The sequence below is a fragment of the Octodon degus genome, unplaced genomic scaffold (assembly GCF_000260255.1).
Source record: "Octodon degus isolate 3935 unplaced genomic scaffold, OctDeg1.0 scaffold00040, whole genome shotgun sequence".
NCBI classification, from domain to species: Eukaryota; Metazoa; Chordata; class Mammalia; order Rodentia; family Octodontidae; genus Octodon; species Octodon degus.
The window spans coordinates 2,339,603-2,360,500 of NW_004524616.1; the positions used below are offsets into that span (position 1 = coordinate 2,339,603).

At 42.7% G+C, this 20,898-nt stretch overlaps 1 protein-coding gene across 1 annotated transcript in view; it reads right to left on the reverse strand.

The window, feature by feature from the left end:
* Positions 1-16,798, reverse strand: part of Ppp2r2b (protein phosphatase 2 regulatory subunit Bbeta) — a 454,351-nt gene extending 437,553 nt beyond the window's left edge. Inside the window, exon 1 of the mRNA XM_004631251.2 lies at positions 16,327-16,798. Within this exon, the coding sequence (XP_004631308.1) occupies positions 16,327-16,400 (74 nt within the window). The 5' untranslated portion in view covers positions 16,401-16,798. The remainder of the gene's footprint in view (positions 1-16,326) is intronic.
* Positions 16,799-20,898: the final 4,100 nt, after the last annotated feature.

Sequence of the window (20,898 nt, forward strand, 5' to 3'; positions counted from 1 at the left end):
CTGAAAATCAAGAGAAAACTAAGGCCTTGGCCACAGCTTTACCTGTAGGATCATTTCCATTTATCAGTTCAGTTTGAATTTATCTGAATTTGAGCCAAAAATATAATTTCTAAATAGAAGTCTAGAAATGACTGCAAATCAAGTGGATTTGGAAGAGATTGTTTCAGCAGGCACAGTAAGCTTAGCCTGGGTCAGCTAGATGGGAAAATTGCAAATTGGCACCATGCTAGGTTGGAGCTTGGAGCAAGGAGAAACTGTAGGAGAATCAGTTCAAGTAATATCTGACTGTCCCAACCCCCCAGTCCTGAGCTCTAGACAGTTAGGCTGGCCCATTTCTCAGTGAGTTTTAAACACAGCATGAAGAAACATGTAATAAAAAGCTTTGCACTGAATTACCTTGTTAGGTATACTGTGAGAGGAAGGTAGCACTTATGAGAGTGTTTTTGCAGGTTTAATAAGAGATAATAGCCATTTTAAGCCAATTTTGTGTGTAAATAGGACCCATTTCAAAGAAAAATGAGCTTTCCCTTACAAATAGCAAAATAATAGACCATTACACATACCTTGCTCAGCTATTTAAAAGTAGCTCAAAGCCAGTTCTTTCCCAAGGGCTTATCAAGATCCATGCCCACACTGTGAAAGAAAGTAGATCCTTCAGAGTTGACCCTTGAGATTCTCTCCTTCTCTGTAGAGTTTCCACTCAGATCAGCATATTGTGGTGAGGTATCCACAGGATTGTTAGGAATAATCAAGTGGGAGTCTACAGATCATGCATCAGTGGCCCTCGATTATATGACAGAGCTGCGGAGAGGGAGCTGTGGGACAGTCCCCTCTTTCTGCCAGATGGTGGGTGGAATCTACATGGGCCTCAAGTTCTCTTCTAGCTCTGGCTGACTGATTTGGCAAGAACTTCCTGGGACCAAAATGGTCCCCTCTTCTACGCACAGGATGCAATAGCCATTCGGAACTTGCTCTGCCCAGGCAAGCAAAGAAATTGATGTCGCCCTTTGCTTCTGAGTTCATCTCAGAGGCCCATCTTTTAGCAGGACTACAGCTCTGCTCTCTGCAAATGGTATGTACATAAAGAATGTTTATGAGTATCATACCCCACCCCTACGTTCCTCATCATCACTCTGATGCTAGGTGTAGAGTTACCCCTTCCCAGACTAGCCGTAGAGGTAAAAAGGATAGAATGAAAATGGCAGGGTGTCACTGCAATAGACTTGTCATCCTATAACCATGTTTCTTGAAGTATCACATTTGTGATTCTTCTTCAAAGGTGCTGGGGTCCTCCTTAAAAGAGAAAGTTCTTCAGCACTGCTTAGGCTGTACTGATTCAGAAATTAGTTTTGTGGGGAGGAATATGGGGTTCCCCAAACTGAGTTTTAAACCAAGCACTACTGCTAATTATTACTTTTGAAATCTAGTTTTTATTAGTACATGTGTGGTACATAATGAATACATTGGCCATGGGGAGTTGGTACCTATCCATATCAAGTCCTCTCTGCCTCCCTTCCACTGTGCATACGCTTTATATGCTAGATAAAATTTGGTTATCTTAGGAGGAGTCCAGACCTTGTAACTCCACTTGCTAGTTACCACCACGACTAACCATGATTATTGTTACATTCATTCAACAAAGGCATATGAGCCCCCTCCTATGTGCCAGGCAAGTGAGCAAAAGCACAAAGCACGTGCTTTCAAGGTGCCATGGTGTAGAACAAGGAGACAAGCATCATCAAATGGGAACCTGCACTGTAGGTACCAATGAGATAATGACACGATGAGAAAGACAGATTTTTCGTACAGGATAGGGAGAAAGGCTTTATGCAAAGGATGACTTTCTGCCAAGACTTGAAAGGAAAAGAACCACCTGACTGGAAGAGGGACACAGCTTTGAGGAGGAGCAGGGAGGACAAAGGCCCCGACAGAGAAAGGGCTGGTGTGGTTGGCCACAGTAAAGAGGCCAGTGTGGGTGGGGAACGGTGAGTGACAGAGAGGTGGTCAGAGACATGGGGCTGAAGATCACCTGGGGCCTCACAGGCCATGAAGCAACCTCAGATTTTCCTGAATAAAATGGCAGCCATTGGGGTGGTTTCAGTTTAAGCACAGATGTCACACAATTTGAATGGCTGCTAGCTTGTACCTTGCTTGCTCTGCATCGAGGCTGCAATACGCTGTGACATCTGGACTGGGGGGGGTGTGAAGCAATGATCTGTGGTCATGTTGCTCCCTTAGTTGGACTCTAGACTGTTGTTCTTTGTTGAAGCTGTGACTCTGTGCTCTTGGCTGATCTCAGGAGGGAACCTGCAATAGGTATTTTGTTTGACAGCTGTGGCAAAGAGTAAAAAGTTTTGGTAGGGAAAGTTTATGGAACCCAATGTGTCCCAGAGTCAGTTCATGGGTGATTGACTTACTGCATGTGTGCTTTAGTAGGCTATGATTGTTTAAAGCTCTGAAAGGCTCACCATCACTGGCCTAGGATGATTGTGTTCAAGAATGGGCTCCTCAGGGACATAAAGGTTAAATGAAGTGATTAGGATGACGTCCTAAACCTTAAGCAATGATGTCCTTATAGGAAGCAATAGCAGGTCATGGGTGGACCGAGTGAGAAGGCCACCACCTGCAGGCCAAGAAAGACCTCTTTAGAAAACAGCTCTGCTGGCATCCTGGTCTTTGATTTCCACCTTCCCCATACTGTCAAAAAATAAAGGTCTATTTTTTAAGCCATCCAGACCCTGGTGTTTTGTTATGGCAGGATTAGCAACTAAATACAGGAGAATGAGGCCAGATACCCTTCTTGCATTTTGTCTTGGTCCTTTTTTTTGTATTTTTCTGAGACAAAGTATCCAGACCAAAAATTAGAGGAGAAAACATTTATTTAGCTCACAGTTTGTAGAGATTTCCATCAGTAATCAGCTGGCTCCAAGGTAGTGTGGCTCGGCAGAGGCACATGGCAGAAGAGAAACAGTTAATAGCAAGCTCAACACAGCAGAAGCAATCAAGCAAGCAAGGAACAAGTCAAGGCTCTTCCTGTCCCTTATATTGTATCCAGGCTACTGAAATTAGGGTGATGCTCAACTAATCAGTGTACTGATTTAATAATCACATGCTCTTAATCCAAGCATTACACATTCTAGATTTAGCCAGCCCTGAAAAAACTACCTATGACCACATGAGTCTCTGATGGAACATCGAGACACAAACTGCAACCTTCTACTCTGGGCCCCCAAAGACTCATGTACATTATTTTATGCAGAAGACATTTAATTCACCTCTAAGACTTGCTGAATTACTAACAGCTTCAGCATTGCTGAAAAGTCCAAGTCGTGAGTCTCGGAGACCTAAGGCCAACTCTTAGCTGTGATCCTCTATACAAATGGAAAGAAAGTTAAATACTTTGAACATTCAATGATGCAGGATAGACATTTCCATTCCAAAAGGTTCAAATAGAGATACAGACAAATGGGACTGAAGCAAGTCCAAAATACAGCAAGGGAAAACTTAAGTCCTGTAGTTCCATGTGCAGCATTTTAGGCAATCTGTGGCAAGATGTGAACCCCAAAAGGTTTCAGAGGTCCTACCCTTGTGGCATTTCATGTGGTTGTAGCTCCTGTGGCTTCTCTCTTGGGCCTGATCTGTTCCCTTCTGGTAGTTTTCCTCAGACAGCCCAGGTTCCTGGCTTGTACAAGCATCTGGATTTCAAAGCACCTTTGCTTGACACTCGCAGTTCCACAGACTGCCTCCTCCGAAGCTCACTGCCGGGGTACCCATGACTTCTTCTGAAGGCTGGACAGAGCTCTGCTGAGCCCACGGCTCTTGCATTCTGCATGCACTTAAAGCCAGCGTCACTTGGATGATGCTAGGGTCTTTGCTAGCTGGAGCAGTAGACAGGTTTCCTTCTTTCTTGGCTATAGAACTAAAGTATCTAGATCCCCAAAGACCCTGAACCAATCACAGGGAAAAAACTCTCTAGGCTGATGCCATTCTGAAATATAGTGCTCCGTGGCTCTCTTTTCAAAGCAAAGTCTTTTGCCTTTGCGACACTGAGGCTGCAAACTTTGGAGTCCTTTCGGTTCTTGTGATGTCCTCAGGCTATCTTTTCTATTCTTCTGAAATACTCGGCTTTTCCCTGCTAGTCTTTTCAGAAACCAGTTTCTCCTCTGTTTTATCTTTGCAAGTTACAAATTTACTGGAGCTTTTTTTTTTTTTTTTTCTGTCCAGGCTCACAATGGTTTGAATTATTTTGCTAGACATTTTGGTCTTGATTCTCAACATAAATCTTGATAAAAGCTCCCAACAGCAGCCACGCCACTGCCTCAACATTAGATTGCCTTGAAATTTCTTAGATTAGTCTGTCATCCTTAATTTTAGTCTCAGGCAGTCTCTGGACATGAGAAAAATGTAGTTAAATGTTCTGCCACACCGTAACACACGTATTCTAGAGTCCAATAGCCATTATAGTACTTCTTCCCAGCAGCAACCTTCTGCATTTGGTCTTCACCAAGACCAAGTCTACAAGCATTCTAGTCTTCTGAGTTCTGACCAGAATTTGTCATCAAGTATAGCCTAAGGTGTTTCCACTCTTCCTTTTAGGTGATACCTCTAAACCTTTTATAACTCTTTCCTTTCCTACAAGTTGGCTTCACAGGTCCTAAACCAAGTGTTCTGGTACATTTAAAGCAATGAAACTGCTTCTGTAACACCAAATGCTGTGTAGTAATTTTTCTCATTCCTGAGACAAAATACTATCACTCAAAGTAAAAGGAGGCAAAATTTATTTATCCCACAGTTTGTAGAGATTTTGGGGTACAATTGGCTGGCTCTGAGGCATGGAGGCTTGGCAGAGGACCATGGCAGAAGAGAACACATTAAAAGCAAGCAAGCAAGGGAGAAGACAAGCCTCTTTCTGTTCCTTATATTGTATCCAACTCCTAGGATTAGGGTGGTGCCAAATCAATCAGTGTACTAATTTAGTAATCACATACCCTCAATCCCAGAATCATACATTCTTGATTCAGCTACCTTTGAAAAAGCCCCACCTATGACCAAACGAGGCCCTGGGAGACATCTAGACCAAAACCACAACACTTATTCATATATTAATTTATTCCATCAGTCCTTACTCAATGCCCCAGACCTTACAAGACATCATATTTGTGATTAGCATATATCTTTTCATTTAATCTCTCAACAGTACTGAGGAGAGGCTTTTAACCAACACTTTATAAAAGAAATGGCAGTTTAGAGGCAGTTGGGGGGCTAGAGAAAGCACTGGACATTGGATGTAAGACCATGCTAGGAAAGTCTTTTCCATCAGATGTGAAAGAACAAGCCCTGAAATCAGTTTGTCTGAGTTCAAATCCTGCTCCTGATAATCACTTACCTTGTCACAGCTGGAAGATTATCTTTCTGGGCTTCAGTGTCTACCTCTCTAAAATGGAGGCAGTAAAATATTTCTCTCTACAGGATTGACAGCAATAAATGAGGTAAGACTTTGCAACAGTTAGAGTGATTACTTGTGGCTAAACATTACTCTCACTGAAGGTGTAGTTATAGGTGGATACTTAAAGAAATTTAAAATATTTAGGCTGTAAACAACATAAAACACATTGCAAAAATGAGGGTTTCTGATGTGGAAATGATATCTTGTTCAGTAGTTGCAAGAAATAGATTTTAACTCAATTTCAAAACCTACAAAGTAGTGGCAGTATCTGGAAGAAGAGTAGTCAGGTTTGCAAGGAAGTGCGCTTTTCAGCCCTAGCTTGGAAGGAAATGTCAGGAAGGCCTCTGGGAGTCCTGCAAAGGGTTAGACCACAGTGTTGCTGAAGTCCTTTCCAAAATAGAAATTCAATGACCTTTACCAGTGGGGTAGAAATAGGCAGCCAAGGTTGTCTTAGTTGCTCTTTGTGTCCCTCTCTGTTCCCATTCTCTCTCCCTCTCAACCTGAATTGTGTTCTGTTTCATTTAGGCAGGGCTTGAACATCCAAAATCACAGTGGCTAGTAGCACATCTTCTGAGTAATGCTACCCGCTTACTTATGGCAGGATTTTACACTTGGGGATCACATGAAAATACTCATCCCACCACTTCATCAATCTCTATGGAGAGGGATTGACGAGTAAGGTAGACACAGCATTCTAATCTTTGCTTTTAAGACTTACTTGGTGAACTCATCCCTGAGAAAGCCACCTTGTTGTTCACAGATAGCTTGAACACCTGAACATACATCCAAGTCTATCTAGAGGCTTTGACGCAGCAGCTACATCTTGCTGAATAAACGCGACATGAAAATATTCTTAGTGGTTCTAGCCGAAGACAGCTTTTCTTTCCCTGCTAAATATCATGCTTTGCAAATGCAATCTGGAAAAGGAAAATCACTGCCATGACTGGAATCTTACTGCCTCCTCCAAACACAGCAGACTGTGTTTCTGTCACTGCTCCATGAGGGTAAAAACATCTTTGTTTGGCTTTCAAGACAATGGACAGGTTTCTATGTTCATAAGACTATTCTTTCAGACAGTCACAAATAGATATTCTGGACTTTAGTGCATATGTACATAATTTTACTCTATGGCAACTGTAAGAACATGTTTGAGAGAAAGCTATCTTTGTTTTACACATCCCACTCCTTAAAATATGTCCATCTCCTCTTAGCTCTACTAATTTTTTCTTTTACAGATGTCAGAAAAATCTTACATTGCACACATGACCAATGTTTTCTGAAATCATACACTAACATCAAACTCTGTAACTCATGTTGTAGACCATGCAGAGTCATAAGTCACTAAAACCTTATTATTTACCATCTTGTGTGCTCTGGCCACACAGGTTTTTCCCATCAATGTCTCAACTCACCTTGTCCCTCTGGAGACTGGGCCTGAAATCATACTTTCCTTGGTTGCAAACACTCTCAGTCTATCTAGTGAAATTCTACAAAGACCTCAGATCTTAGTTTACATAGCACTTCCTCAGGGCAGATGTTTTGATCCTTCTGAGCATAATAAAAGTTTGTTAGTCCTTGTCCTAATGTCAGTCTTCTCCACTGCTGCATTTGTCATAGTGCACAATTCATTTATTAATTTATCTATCTTCTAGAATGGCAGAAACCACATCCGCTTTTAAGTCCTGTGAACCATCATCCAGCTTCTATCTGATATACAACAGACATTTTCTAGGTATGTGTTTGTAGTTTCTGAATGATGAAATACGTAAACAGAGCGCAACTAGAAATTTCTTACCAGGAGGCTTGCTGACTCCTGAATTTGCTCCCATGATTTCCTGAAAAGTGACATTCCCATGCATCAACCACAGAATCCAGAGCACACTTCCTGCACATCTTTGAAACTATACATTCATTTGTTTGCCTCCTGTTTGTGTTCCCTACTAACTGCTTTTGCAGACACTTGTGAAGATAAAGGCCATGGTCTTCTCAGCCCATCTTCTTTCCCAGCTCAATTTGCCTGTGAAGAAACAATGACTCAGAAAACTAATGAGCCAATCTCTAACAATGGCAATGACTTCACTGTTGGTGCTTTTTCTATTAGACATAAAAATGAGTCCAAGTGAAGGAATTGCCTGGGGCACAAGTACCAAAGCTACAAGTTGGATCTAGAAACACAAATCAAACCAGCAATGACCACTTACAGCCAAACCATGTTATAGGCAAAATCTGGCAAAAGTGATGGCCAAAAGAATCAAAGGATAGAAACAAAAGCTTTTGATAAGGGTTTGGTGAAGTGGGAGGAGCCCCGCCTATGTAATCAGACCAAGTTAGGGTTGCCATTGGTGAGGCTTGAACAATGGGTCTGCCAGAATAAAAAAGGTGCCGCATGTTAGGTGTCTTTCTGACATATTCTATTCAGCATCTTTCATCTTTACAACACACATGAAAAGGAAGAAGCATTGCTCTTAAAGCTGAAAAAACAGACAAACAGAGCACAGCTGGAACTCTAATTTATCTGATTCCAAGGTGAAAGTTGTTTCCAACTAAGTATTTTCTCCTGCAAGATGTGGGTAACAGCATGCAGGATTGTGACTTACTTCCAGTGAGTGCTTGATGCCCACTTGGCTTTTATTCAAGGTGATTTCTGCCCCTCCCTGTTTCTTATCATCTAATAAGTCCCTTTACTGATTTTATTAAGAGCTCACCCAAGTGGGTTATAGCTCCCTGCTATAACATAGAAAGGCTGAAGAAAGGATCACAGTTTATGAAGTACATATTTCATCCAAACCCAACATTACCAGTGTATTTATCAGCTTTCTGTTGCTGTAATGAACACCCAAGCAATCAACACATAAAGGGAAAAGAGCTCGTTCAGCATGGGGTTTTGCAAGTTTCAGTCCATGACACGTTAGTCCTGTTGCTTTTGGGTCTGTGGCAGAACGTGCTGTCATAGCAGCAGTACCCAGCAAAACAGAGCACCTCACACCTGGGGAGCAAAGCAGAAGAGAACAGCCATGCCCTCCATGACCTTGGCCCTGCCATTCGGCCTTCCCTCTTCTAGCTTCTGCCAACTCCTAATGGTGCCACTGGGGTCGAGTCTTTGGCGTCTGGACCTTGGCGGGCATTCCAGATCCAAAGTATAGCAATTGGGACTTCTTACATTCCTTCTTATCAGATTTGCAGGCAGAGCAGTGTCCTAAGCAACATCCATGGCAGAAGAGGACCAGAATCTACCAGTGTCCCTGGACTGCTGGCCCAAGATTCTTACCATCTCTGTACTGTCTCAAATCACAAGGCCAAGTGCTGATTTCTAAGGATTGGAAGGACATGAACGATAATAGCTAATTTTAACTGAGCTCTTAGTTTGCACTGGATCCTCCAGGAAGACTTAGTCTGAATTATCACACGTGTGCCACAAAGCAACGGGAATATGCCTTATTTGACACTGCTGCTTACAGATGACAAAATTAAAGCCCAGGAAATCCAATGGCTTTCTCTCTATGTGATAGATGTTTTAGTCAATATCTAAATATAAAATCTTGAGACAATTTCACAGTTACCTTGAAACAGGCAAAGTGCTCAGCTGAGTTTAATTGAATTGCTAAGTGGATGACAATGACCTTGACTTTTCCCAGGACAACTGCTTTTTTTTCCAGACATCAGAAGCCTTGACCAAAAGCAATCTCTTTTCAGTTGCAAGATTTTACTCTATAATTTCAGAAGGGTCCAACTGAGCAATCTGCTCCTTCTGGGGTGCTTCCCTTGAGCTTTAGTAGTACATTCTTTTACTCTATTATTTAGCTCCCACTCCTGACTCACAAAATATTTGCCATGGAAATCTTAAAAACTAGGATTCCTGGGGCTTCCTTCCAGGGAATCTGATGCAATAGGGCTGTTGTAGAGACAGTCACGTATTTGCCATAGGTGATTCTCATGCCCAGTGGGCTGAAATGCACTGATGGAGCTGTTCATCTATGCCTTTTTCTCTCACTGCAGTTTCTCACATGAAGTAGGAATTTTTTTTATCTCTGAACTTCCCGTATGCTGCGGATAATACCTGCAATGATGGAGACACTAACGTTGGGCAATAAGAGCCTGGACTCTAGTGGCAGCCAAACCTTCTTGATTTACCACATCTTACCTGTGAAGTTTTGAAGAAGTTACTGAACCATTCTGGGGCTTGTTTCCTTGTTTATAGAACAGGGAAAAATCCTAGGACTTAGGACACTTTGTGAGACGTGTGGAAGGTAGTAACTACAGAGTCCTTAGCACAGGGCCTGGCACATAACAAGCCCCCTATCAGTGTTATCTATGTGGATAGGCAAAAGGTTCAATCAACAAGGAACTTTTTTCCCCTCAGTATGGATGACTGACCCCAGAGCCTTCACCTCAAGCTACATCCATAGCTGTCTTTTTAGTTTTAGACAAGTTTCCCTGAGTCACTCAGTTGTCCAGCCTGGGCTCACACCCACAATTCCCCTGCCTCAGCCTTGAGAGTGTTTGGATCACATCTCCACACCACCACCCCAGGATTCAGGAAGGACCATGAATGTCCACAGGTGACGGTCACCTTTGCAAGCATAGGGGCAGATGCAAATGCTGTGTGATGTCCCAGCTCACAGGCGTTTTATGTGCCAGGAGTTCAAAAATATTCTTTTTCATTCTCATAACAATACTTTGATATGGACCATTAGAGAAAGACATACATGGGTTGGAGTGAAAAGTCTTCTGTGTAATTATTAGTGCAGAGATTGGAACTCAGGTTTTGGATCTTGTTTTTTTCCCACCTTCTTACTGAAGCTTCACATAAGCATTCACCCATACATCTGTCCACACAAGCTACGCTATCCAGCAAAGGCTCATTTTGTGCTAGAAAGCAAGCTAGGTACCAGGGACACAAGAACGAGTAAAACAAAAACCTCGAGTTTTACGTAGTTTACATCCTACCATGGGAAAAGATGAGAAGTCAATAAGTAAATAGATTTATAACACATATGGCAAGAAAGTGATGTAAAGCTAAAAAAAAAACAGAAAAAACCCCCAGCACAACCAAGACATGGTGAAAATAACAGAGGCCAGAGAGAAAGACAGAGTGACGCACAGAGAGAGACAGAGATTTTAGACAGGAAGGTCAGGAAAGGATTCTTCGATGAAAAAACACTAGAGTGATGGATGTAATGAAACATGATTGGATTCTGGGTGATGTATTTTTAGAAGGGGAAGTGCTGAGGATTTACCACAGGACTGGTGAGCATAACTCTAGCATTTGGGGCATGGTAGCTGGAGAATGACATTTTCTCTTATTAAGCTGGAGAAGGATGCTGGACAGTGTTTTATTGGGTTTCTGTTTTGAGATCTCTTCTATGTATCCAAATAGGATTACTGGATACACACACACACACACACACACACACACACACACACATCCATTTTAGACAAGAGGTTAAAGTTGGGGATGCAAATTAATAGATAAAATTTAAGACATGGGAGTGAATGAGTTCACCTCAAAGCGATGAGTGTCAGTTGAGTTTCAACGTGTGCAGTATTTCCAATGTGGGAAGATGAGGAGGAGCCAGCTGGGAAGCTGAAGAAGGCTGGATAGTGAAGGAGATGGAAATTATGTAGACCTTGAGGCCAACTCAAGGAACTCTTTCAGGAAAGAAGGAAGCAGTGTCTGTGTGTCAGTGGTGCTGACAGCTGTGGCCAGCAGAGGCCAGGCAGAGGGAATCAGTGTTGTCAATCTCAGGGCCTCCAGGGATGCTCCTCCAAGCCACTGTGGTGGAGCAAGGAAAGAGCAGAGCAGAGCAGAGGAGGGGCTGACAGTGCATGGGGATGAGTTTTGGGGAGCATTTTTATCCAAAAAGGCAGGAGGGAGTGGAGCAGGAGATACAGACTTATCAGATAAGCATGCAAACTGAGTATTACAGGCCCCCCTGCCCACAGAAAGGGTGGGAGCAAATTCAGCAGTGATGAACTTGAAGAGGAGAGGGGATGAGACCCATCTTGGAGGAGAGGCCTGGGCTCATTCATTGCGCACAATATTTTAAAAATTTAAGACATGAAGAAATATAAAATAATGTAAGATTTTACTGCAACCTTACAAAGGTGGGAATTTCTCTTTCCATGTTACAGAGAAACAGAATGCTTGAAATGTAAGTGCGTATTTGTGGGGGTGAGAAAGACTGGTACCAAGTGGGCATCTAGGGAGGAAAGTGTAGTGGATGAACTCTCGGAAGACTGGGTTAGTGTTAAATATATGGAAGGGACTGAGAAGAGAATTTTAAAAGTGTGACAAATATGAATTGCATAAATATGAAATAGAAATAGTCTATCATAGTGGGTCAGTTCTTAGCATGTACCTGGATCTACACTTCCTGGGATCTAATCCTATCCCTTACACTTAGCAGATGCAACTTTTCTCATGATTAAAATGAAGGCAGTCACAGTGGGTATCTCATAAGACTGTTGTGGAGAACACACTCAAGAACACAAATAACACGTCTACATTTGGGTATACACAGTGGAATTGCACCTAGCAAAATAGTAAACATACTATGTCGACTTACTTTTGTATTACTTTCTCTGAAAAATATAATTTAAAAAATGTGCCTCACTCCATCTTTTATATTTCTGCCTTTCAGTGTCACTGGAAGATTCTTTACTTTGAGATGTCTCCTGCCTATGAAACCCTATTACTGCTAAAAGATGGACATGACTTCTCATCAGCCTTCCATTTATTTCTTGAATATCTACCCAGTCTAGCTCTGTGCTAAGTCAGAAAACAAAGACTGAAGGTCAATGGACAAGCGGCCCCACATCCACGTGACTTCTGCTCATCCAAAAGCCAGATATTAAGGAGGTTATTCCCATACAGCACACAGGCTGTCCTCACAGCAACACTCAGGAGGAGGAGTGCAATGCAAAGGTTAAGTAAGAGCGTGGCTGGGGAGGTCGGAGCATTGCCTGATTTGGTTTCCTCCCCTATTATATGAAATAATGACTTTTAATACAAAAGACTGCTGTGGAGGGTGTGGCAGAGCTAGAGCACAGCCCTGGGCACACAGCTGGGGCCCACCAGCCCGGGCAGCTCCCCAGTGCTTCTTCCCACTGTGATTGTGGTCCATGACTCATAGCAACAGTTCTATGTTTGGACTGTTGGAGAAGTCTTCCCTAGAAAGACTTAGACTAAGTTTTCAAGGGTGAGAAAAGTTTTGCATATGGAAACGTGACAAGAACAATTTAAAGAATAGAAAGAGTGTCTGGGGAGGCACGTGACCTTTGATCCAGTAGGAAAAGGAATCTCTCCTGGTGGCTTAAATAACCAAAAAGGCCTCCACCCTGCATCTGCTGCCAAATTAGGCCCACTAAAGGAATCAGGCAAGGTTCCTTTGGCCTCACGTTCCTGCGAGCTTTGCTTCCCTTCTGTCCCATATCAAATTGTTTCTTGCTGTGATTGGGATTTTATTCCTCCAGTCCTGAAACCATTTTTCTGGATGAATCCTTTTCTGCTAAGGTGGGGGAAGTTGTATGGTCCTTTAATGAGGTCCACAGAGAAGAAAAGATAGCCTAACTCTCATCTCCAAACTCAGATCATCAATCAACATTACTTGGCTGTCCTTGTGCCTTCTTGTTATAAGTTGGAGAAAAGCTTTATAATAAAAACCATCCTTGAAAGGCCAACTAAAGATAGGTTCTCAGTCCTCAGTGATAGGTCCCTTGTACTTAGATCAGAGTTAGTTCTTTTTGGAGTGTTTCCCACTTATGCTTTAAAAATATCTCCATACAACAGCCTTGGAATGTGTCATCCTTTCATTCAAAGCAAATTTATTAAGTGCCTGTTATATACCTGGTATTGTTGTAGTTCTAGAGGTACAACAAAGAGAAAAATTATGTAGTTCCTACTCCCACAAATCTCTCAGTGCAGCAGGGAGAAAGACAATAAGAAAAGAGTCATATGAGTTTGCTCAGAATGTTCACTCATAGGGTAAGTGCTCTGAAGTGAAGATACTCAACTCTTCAAGAGCTATGTTCAGGTGGGGTCAGGGATAGAGTCTGTAGCTGGAGCTGAGAACCTCATTGAAGGCTAGAATTAACAGGGGCTCAGGGTGGGAGGGAGAGAGAAATAGCCCATAGCCTGTGGTTGCAGGGAGGACTTTGAGAAACCAACACTGGCTCCTGTGGCAGGAGGACAGACAAGTTGGAGATGTTTGAATAAGGCGTGAGTGCAGAGAGTGAGGAAAGAGAAGAAAAAAGAGTTAATATTAGCGAAGCATATGTTTTTGTTTTACCCTGTGCATAAACGTATTGCTGTACATAATGTGCTTAGACAGTGACTTAGACAGCAAATTCCATATAAGTGAAGGTTGGTCCTTATTATTGCCATTATTATCAACATCCTATGCATCGCTTTCTGAATGTGTTCCTTTGCCACCATCTATTCATTATTATTTGTCCTATTTTAGAAGTGAGGGAACTGAGGTTCAGGGAACTTAAATAACTACCTAGCATCACCTACAAGTGGCAGAGCTAAGACTCAGAACCCCTGATTTTCCTGTGTTCAAAAACAACGCCAAAACAATCTGGGAAGACAACCTAAGTTATCAAGGTATGATGGTCCTGTCCTTCAAGAAGCCCAGGAGGTACTGACAGCTCTTAAAGTTGTTCTAGAATTATTCTTAGGGAGACTGCTTGGGTAATTTGTATTTATTTGAGTTTGACAGAGAAATATACACAAATTATGTAATCTTTACTTTTTCACTAAATAAAATATGCAATTCACAGCTGCAACTTTCTTAAATAGACTCTTGTCCAAGGTGACACGATTGCTAATAATACCAAAAAAAAAAAAAAAAATACACACACAAAACAAACCAACTCACACTCTAAACTTATGCATTCCTCAGATAAACTTTAGGTAGGATAACTAATTTTTGGCAACAGATTGTTCTGAGGAAGTTACACATTGTTTAGATAATGTAAAAAAAGGAGAAAACTTGAGTATCTAAAAAAAAAAAAACCCTAGGACATGGAGCTCAAAAACAGATATCCATACTGAGCTTTATGAAGAAGCTTATCACATTTAATTCTCAATTCAATGATGTCTTCTTACTTCAATGTTACAGATGAAACTAGACACAGAGCAATTTAGTGATACGGCCCTGCTTGCCTGGTGTCTAGCTCATGTTTTATCCACGACGCCCCAGGGGCCTCATTCTCGAAGTTAGTTTGACAGCACTTTTATCTTGACTTATTGTCTCTCTTAGGTTCACAACACATTTCAATGCATGGATCCTTGACTCCTACTCCTAAATCTGCTGATAGTAATGCAGAAGTTACTTTGACACCAAGTAGGTTTTCCACTCTGATGGAACTAACCTGTCAAATGTGACTGTAAAAAGCAGTTTTTGAAAAGTTCTTGTAGTGGCATTTTAAACAATCTGTGTGATGCAGGATATTTTGCTTGATTAATGTACAGAATAGCAGCTGAAGAGATGCAATGCTTGGATTTCTAAGTCTAAGTTAGAAGAAGAGGACAGGGGAGCCAATCAGAAATACAAAAGCCAAATAGGCAGCTTCCTAATATGGCTTTAGGTCTTTTGCAGCTGGAAAGTTCTGTAGATTTGGTCCTAGCCACTCTTTCTTTTTTCTCTCTTAATATTCAAATGTACATAACTAGGTTTCTCTGCATAAGGAAAAATAAATTCCAAGTGGATCATTTCTTTCAGCCTGTGAAATATGCAACTGTAAATAAAATCTATGTGATACAAGGTTTTAAAAAATGGGATAGTCTCAACTGAATATTTATCTCAAAGTTCTCCTTTTTCCTAAGACTGCTGACTGAAAAATCCCCCGATGGTGTAATGCATGCCTGTCTCACACATATAGCCCTGAATCCTAGACTCCTACTCTGAGGCTGAGAAATGGGTTTTCAGAGCAGACTGACCATCTTCTGTGCTCTGAACGAGGGTTGCTCGACCTGCGCCTCGCCATCCTCTGCCTGCTGTCAGCTAGTACCACTTGTAGGACAGTGCCTAAGGCTGAAAATATATGACCAGTTCTCTTTTTTAAGAGTACTTTGGTTCTAAAGGAACACATAGGTCTAAGTCATATATAGAAAATGAATGACTAGCTAAAGCCATGAATGAATCCTGCATTTCTCAGTTCAAGAGGAGAATCTTTCCAAGGCACACATATGTGCACACAGGAGGTGAACACGCATATGCATGTCATGCCAGGTTATAAAGACAGAAGGGGAAGTCTCACAGAAACAGGAACTGGACAACGGCGACCAGACTCAGCTCACCCTGTCTGCCAGGCATTAACGTAAGCTCTCCACAAACCACATTTCCAGCAAGTGCTAAAAGTCAGCTGTGTTCCTCCTGCTGTGCAGCCCAAGAATGGCCACCAGGTGAGCCAGCCTTGCAATCCACACTCCGTGGTCATACACCAAGCTAATTCTATTCTGCTAATTGCTTCCTTGGGCATGCACCAAGTTATTAAGCAGACAGTGACAAAACAGAGCTTGGAGAAATGTCTGAGGCAGCATCCACGTAATTTTTTTTTTCTGAGTATGAGTTCCAGTGACCTGTTTGCATGTTACATGGAACAAGAAAAACTGGCAAAATACCTCTGAATTATATTCTAACCTGCTCTCAGCTTTGAGATCACCCCTGCAATATTATTTTGCTCTTCAGAAAATACTTCCCTTTACTCATACAAGAGAGGCTGATTTTCGGAACAGAACTAAGTCTGTCAGACAGGCTTCTGCCAGGAATGACAGTCTTGTACTAGCTACAGAACACGGCGTCAGCAGAACCTGTGGGAAGTCAGACGCCAGCCCACTGTGTCCCACCCACCCACTCTCCCTCTCTGGTCTGTACCTTCCGTGTGGCAGCTGGAAGAGAGGATCGTGTTCGGAGGTCTGAAGATGTAAGGCAGGTAACGAGAGAAGCATTTCATCTTCCAAATAAAAAATAAAATGCTAAATAAAAAGCCAGTCTCCTGAATCCATAAGGATTCTCTCGGCCTTCCAAGCTGGCTACATCACCAATATGCTCATGTAGGTTCTCGCCCAGATCTGCAGCGCTGGGAAGCCTGAGGAATGACTGGAGCTGGGTCCCATTTTGCCATCAGCGCCAGGAAGCACTGCCTTACATTTCTGCATGCAGCTCAAACTCAGAAGCCCCCGAGCAAGCCGGGATATAGCCTCTTCATTGGCTGAAGCTTCTCGGAGCAGATTTGCTGAGTAAGTGAGTCCTGCCTGTAAACACACACTGAAAGGCTCTGCCTGAAACCTCCACCTTCTTCTGCGTGGCCAGATTCTTTTTTAGCAAAGGAAATCCAGCGGGATATGGGAGTCGGGAGGATAAGTGACCATCTCTTATTTAGCTGAAAGATCAGATGAAACAAAGACAGCATAGTGTTCCGCCCTGGAGGGAGATGGCTGGGAAAAGGAGCCACCCGTAAAGCCACGGATCTCAGGAATATTAAAGTACAGTGAAATGAAATGGGTCTCTGTCCTCGCTTAATCTAGATTTAGCCCTATTTTTTTTTAATACTGAAGCCCAAACAATAGGACCATTTATCACTTAGGTGAAGCCAAAAGCTGGGTTGAGCAGTCGGTGACAGGGGCTAACACAGACAGATTCTGTGCTCGGCCACAGTGTTCTCCCTCTGCCCTCCCTGACACTGAAGCAATAACTCAGCTCTGAGTTGCTCTCTGTATAAATACAAAACCCCAGCCCCAGAGGAGAGGGGGACCCCAGGGAGCAGACACTTCACCAATCTACAGTCTCTGGTGGCATCTGAAACATGGGAAAAGTAAGCCGATCCAGAGATCATACAACTTTACCAAAATCCACACTGAGATTTCCAGCAGGGGGAAGGGGCGTGGTGTGGGTGCCAAAGGACAGGGTGACAGAGACAAGTGATGTGGGAAGGGGGCTGGTGTGATTTTGGTCCAGGAGATAAAGCGAAGTTGGAAACTGCACTGCTGGAAACAGGCGCAGAGCTTCAGTCTGGGATTTATAAATTCTGTCAAAGGCACCATTGTACGTATGATGAAGAGAAAGAGGCAAACGCCCTCTGTGCCACATTCACAGATACCAGGAAGTGATTTAAATCATCTACAAAAGAAAACAAGTCTTTCCCTGAGTGGGATTTTAAAACATGAGGTTAAAAAATAAGTTTTAAAAAATAAGAGCACAGCTTAACAATCTGATAGAAAGAGCTTGAAGCTTTCAGGGGTTCTCCGTTTTACAAAAATATTTTACTTAGCGTTAGGAAATGTGCTGGTCTTCCCAGAAGAAAAAAATACACACAAAGTCATTATCCTGAAGGCCAAGCACAGTAATGCAAATGGACTTTCCCACCACTGTGTCTCCTCTCCACTTCAGCTACTGCGACAGGAAGGTGAACTTTTGGCAGAGCCAGACCACTTAGTGCCCTGGCAGTTACAGCCTCCTTAGACCCAGGGCCTGGTAAGCCGAGGAATCCCAGCTAAAGGGCCGCTTAAGCAACATCTGTGTGGTTTGGTGTGTCCCTTAGGTGATCCTGAATAGAAAAGTATGTCCGGCGTCTTTGTACTTCCCCTCAACACTCTTGTAATGGTGGATACACAGTGTCGACTGGACTGGAGAAGAGTAGAAGTTTAGCTAGGTGACTCCGCAGGGGGCCAGGGTGCTCACTGTGCAACCGTCCTGAGCCTGTGTAAGGAGGGCTCAGAGCCAGCTTACCACATGAGGGAGGAAAAAAGCTCCTTCCCCACTTTTGCTCTTGCTGCTTTTGCTGTCTTCAAGTGTTGCCCCGGTGCCGTGCCGCCCTGCCTTGGAGCCAGCTGAGTATGGACTGAAGTCGCCATAAACTGGGAGCTAAGAAACCTTTCCTCCCTTAATTTGGGGCCTCAGGGATTTTGTCTCAGCAAGGAGAGGAAAATAACTAAGATGCCTCTCATCGGCATCAAGGCAAGAGCAGAAAAAGTCATGGGACCACCCTGACAGGAGTTTGATTTCCAGGGCATTCACTTCCTGCTTTGGATAGACACCAACCAAACTTCAACACTTGTGAGCCTCTATGCAAATGGAAACAGTAACAAGGTATTTCTCACATTTAAAAAAAAATTATTCTAATATATTTGGTTGTTACAGGGTCTCACTGCGCAGCTGGGACTTGTGGTGATCCTCCTGCTGTCAGCCTCCCCAGTGCTGGGGTTACAGGTGTGCACCACCAGGCCTGGACTCGGGCTGGCTCAGCCTGCCCTGGGGGTGGGGCTGGTGCTGCATGTGGTGCTGGGGATCAAACTGTGGTCCCTTTGCTTTGCTTAAGCTTGCCTGAGTAGGGACTTTAGTCCACTGAGCTATCTCACTGGCCCCTCTCATGTATTTTTGAAAGAAGTGAGACAATTAAAATAAAACATCTTAAAAAATAAAATAAAACATCTATCACACTGTAGGCAATTGATTAACTAAGTGGCTGCTTGTCCCTTTTAGCTTTCTCTGACCTCCTGTGGCCATAAACCTTGAGAGCAGCCAAAATACAGGCATGGTTAAGAAGGATGTTACTGGGTTAGACAAGTAGGTTTTTGTTGTTGTTGTTGTTGTTATTATTAGACAAGTAAGGCTTAGTTATACCTTTGACACTGGCTTACCCTGTGATCTTGGGCAATGATAAAAGCCTTATCATGTGCTAATAAGGACAACAGAATTTCATGCAATGTTTCAAAGGCAAAATAAGGTGGTGGCTGTCGGGCAGTGAAAGTGAGCCTTTCAGAGACCAAGTGCTGCACTGCAACTCCAAGCCCACTTATTTTTAGTGATGTGCCAACACTGCAATGAAACTTGAATACAGAAGTTTTAGTTTAGAAAAAACAACTCATATATTAACATCTTTTGTCTTAAAAGCAAAACGCAATAACCTGGGTCATAGGTTTGCTAACACTCACTGTTCTACAGGGTTTTAAATAGTGCTTAGAACATTTTATAAGTTTACTAAGTTTAATTACTATTGTCTATAATAGTAATAGCAGCTTTTAGTCCCAGTATATTACTGTCATTGCTTACCCATCTTACCTAACAATGAAAACTGTAGACTTTCTGAAGGAGAAGTCTATGTTTACTTTATCTTAGTGTAACAACCACTTAGTCTGGCACAAAGCAGATACTGAATAAATATGTAAGCCGAAAGATGAATAGATAGATCAGTGTTTATAGTGGAAGGTTTTAAAAGATATTTTGAGAGCCGGCCAGATAGCTCAGCAGATTAAAGCACCCATTTAGGCAAAGCACAGGGACCAGGGTTGGATCCTCAGTGTGCCGTGCTGGCCCCACGCCTGGGTGCACTGAGGTGGTAGTTGAGACTAGGCCTGGTGGCTCCCACCTGCAATCCCAGCATTTGGGAGGCTGAAAACAGGAGGATCACTACCAGTCTGATGTGTGTTGTGAGACCCTGTAGACCCTACACTAAATACATTTTTAAAAAAGGTATTTTGTTTTTGTGAGAAAGAAGTCCTTTTCAGCATGAATGAAGTGAATTTGAGCCCATCAGATAGCCAGAATAACTATTCAAGCAAATGCCTTCATCAACAGGCAAGCTCCAACTCTATGTGGTATAGCCTTAGATAAGCAGCAGGTACCTAGGAAGTAGCTTCTGAGTCAATAATAGGCATTCCTGTGTTTCCTGGGGGGACAAATCCTCCCTGTCAATGTTGATGCTGCCCATAATTATCCTCAATAAATACAGCAAATACAAAAGGGAACAAATGAAGAACTATGTCTTCCATTAGAAGCAAAAGAATAATGGGACTGGTACCCAGCCCAGACTGTTCCTGCCAAGCCACCCAAAGTCTTTGACCTAACAGGAGACATCTTCTCCAATCTGAATTTAAAGGGACCGATTTAGTGCCAAGTACATGTATCCAATTTATTCATGGGCAGAACAGGGAAAGGGCAGAAAGAATAAATAAAATATTTCACTGGACAGGTGAGTAGGAGTTAGGTGGTTTGATGGCATCATTTGAACTGTTTCCATGTCCTTTTCCACCTTTTTTCCTGTTTGATCCTCTCAATAACCCCATTTTATAGAAGAGAAAACAGAGTGAGAGGCTATAGTGTATCATCCATCGGAGGTCTGGAGCTACCACACTGGAATGTCCCAGTGAACCTGCGAAAGAGCCCATCTCAGAGCTCCTGGGTAGCTTCAGACTCTGAAAATAAAGTGTTCTTCTCAACTTTTCTTTCGAGTATGAGAACTTTTCTGGGTGTGGCGCACACGCCTGTACCCCAGCTACTCCAGAGGCCGAGGCAGGGGATCCTCAGTGAGAGGACAACCTGTCTCAGACAAAACAATTTGTTTTTCACTTGGGCCTAAATTAACAAGACCCTATCACAAACAGGATAAAACGAAACCAAACCTCTGGATTAAGTTTTGTTTTCCATCTGAAGAATGTGGGGAATATA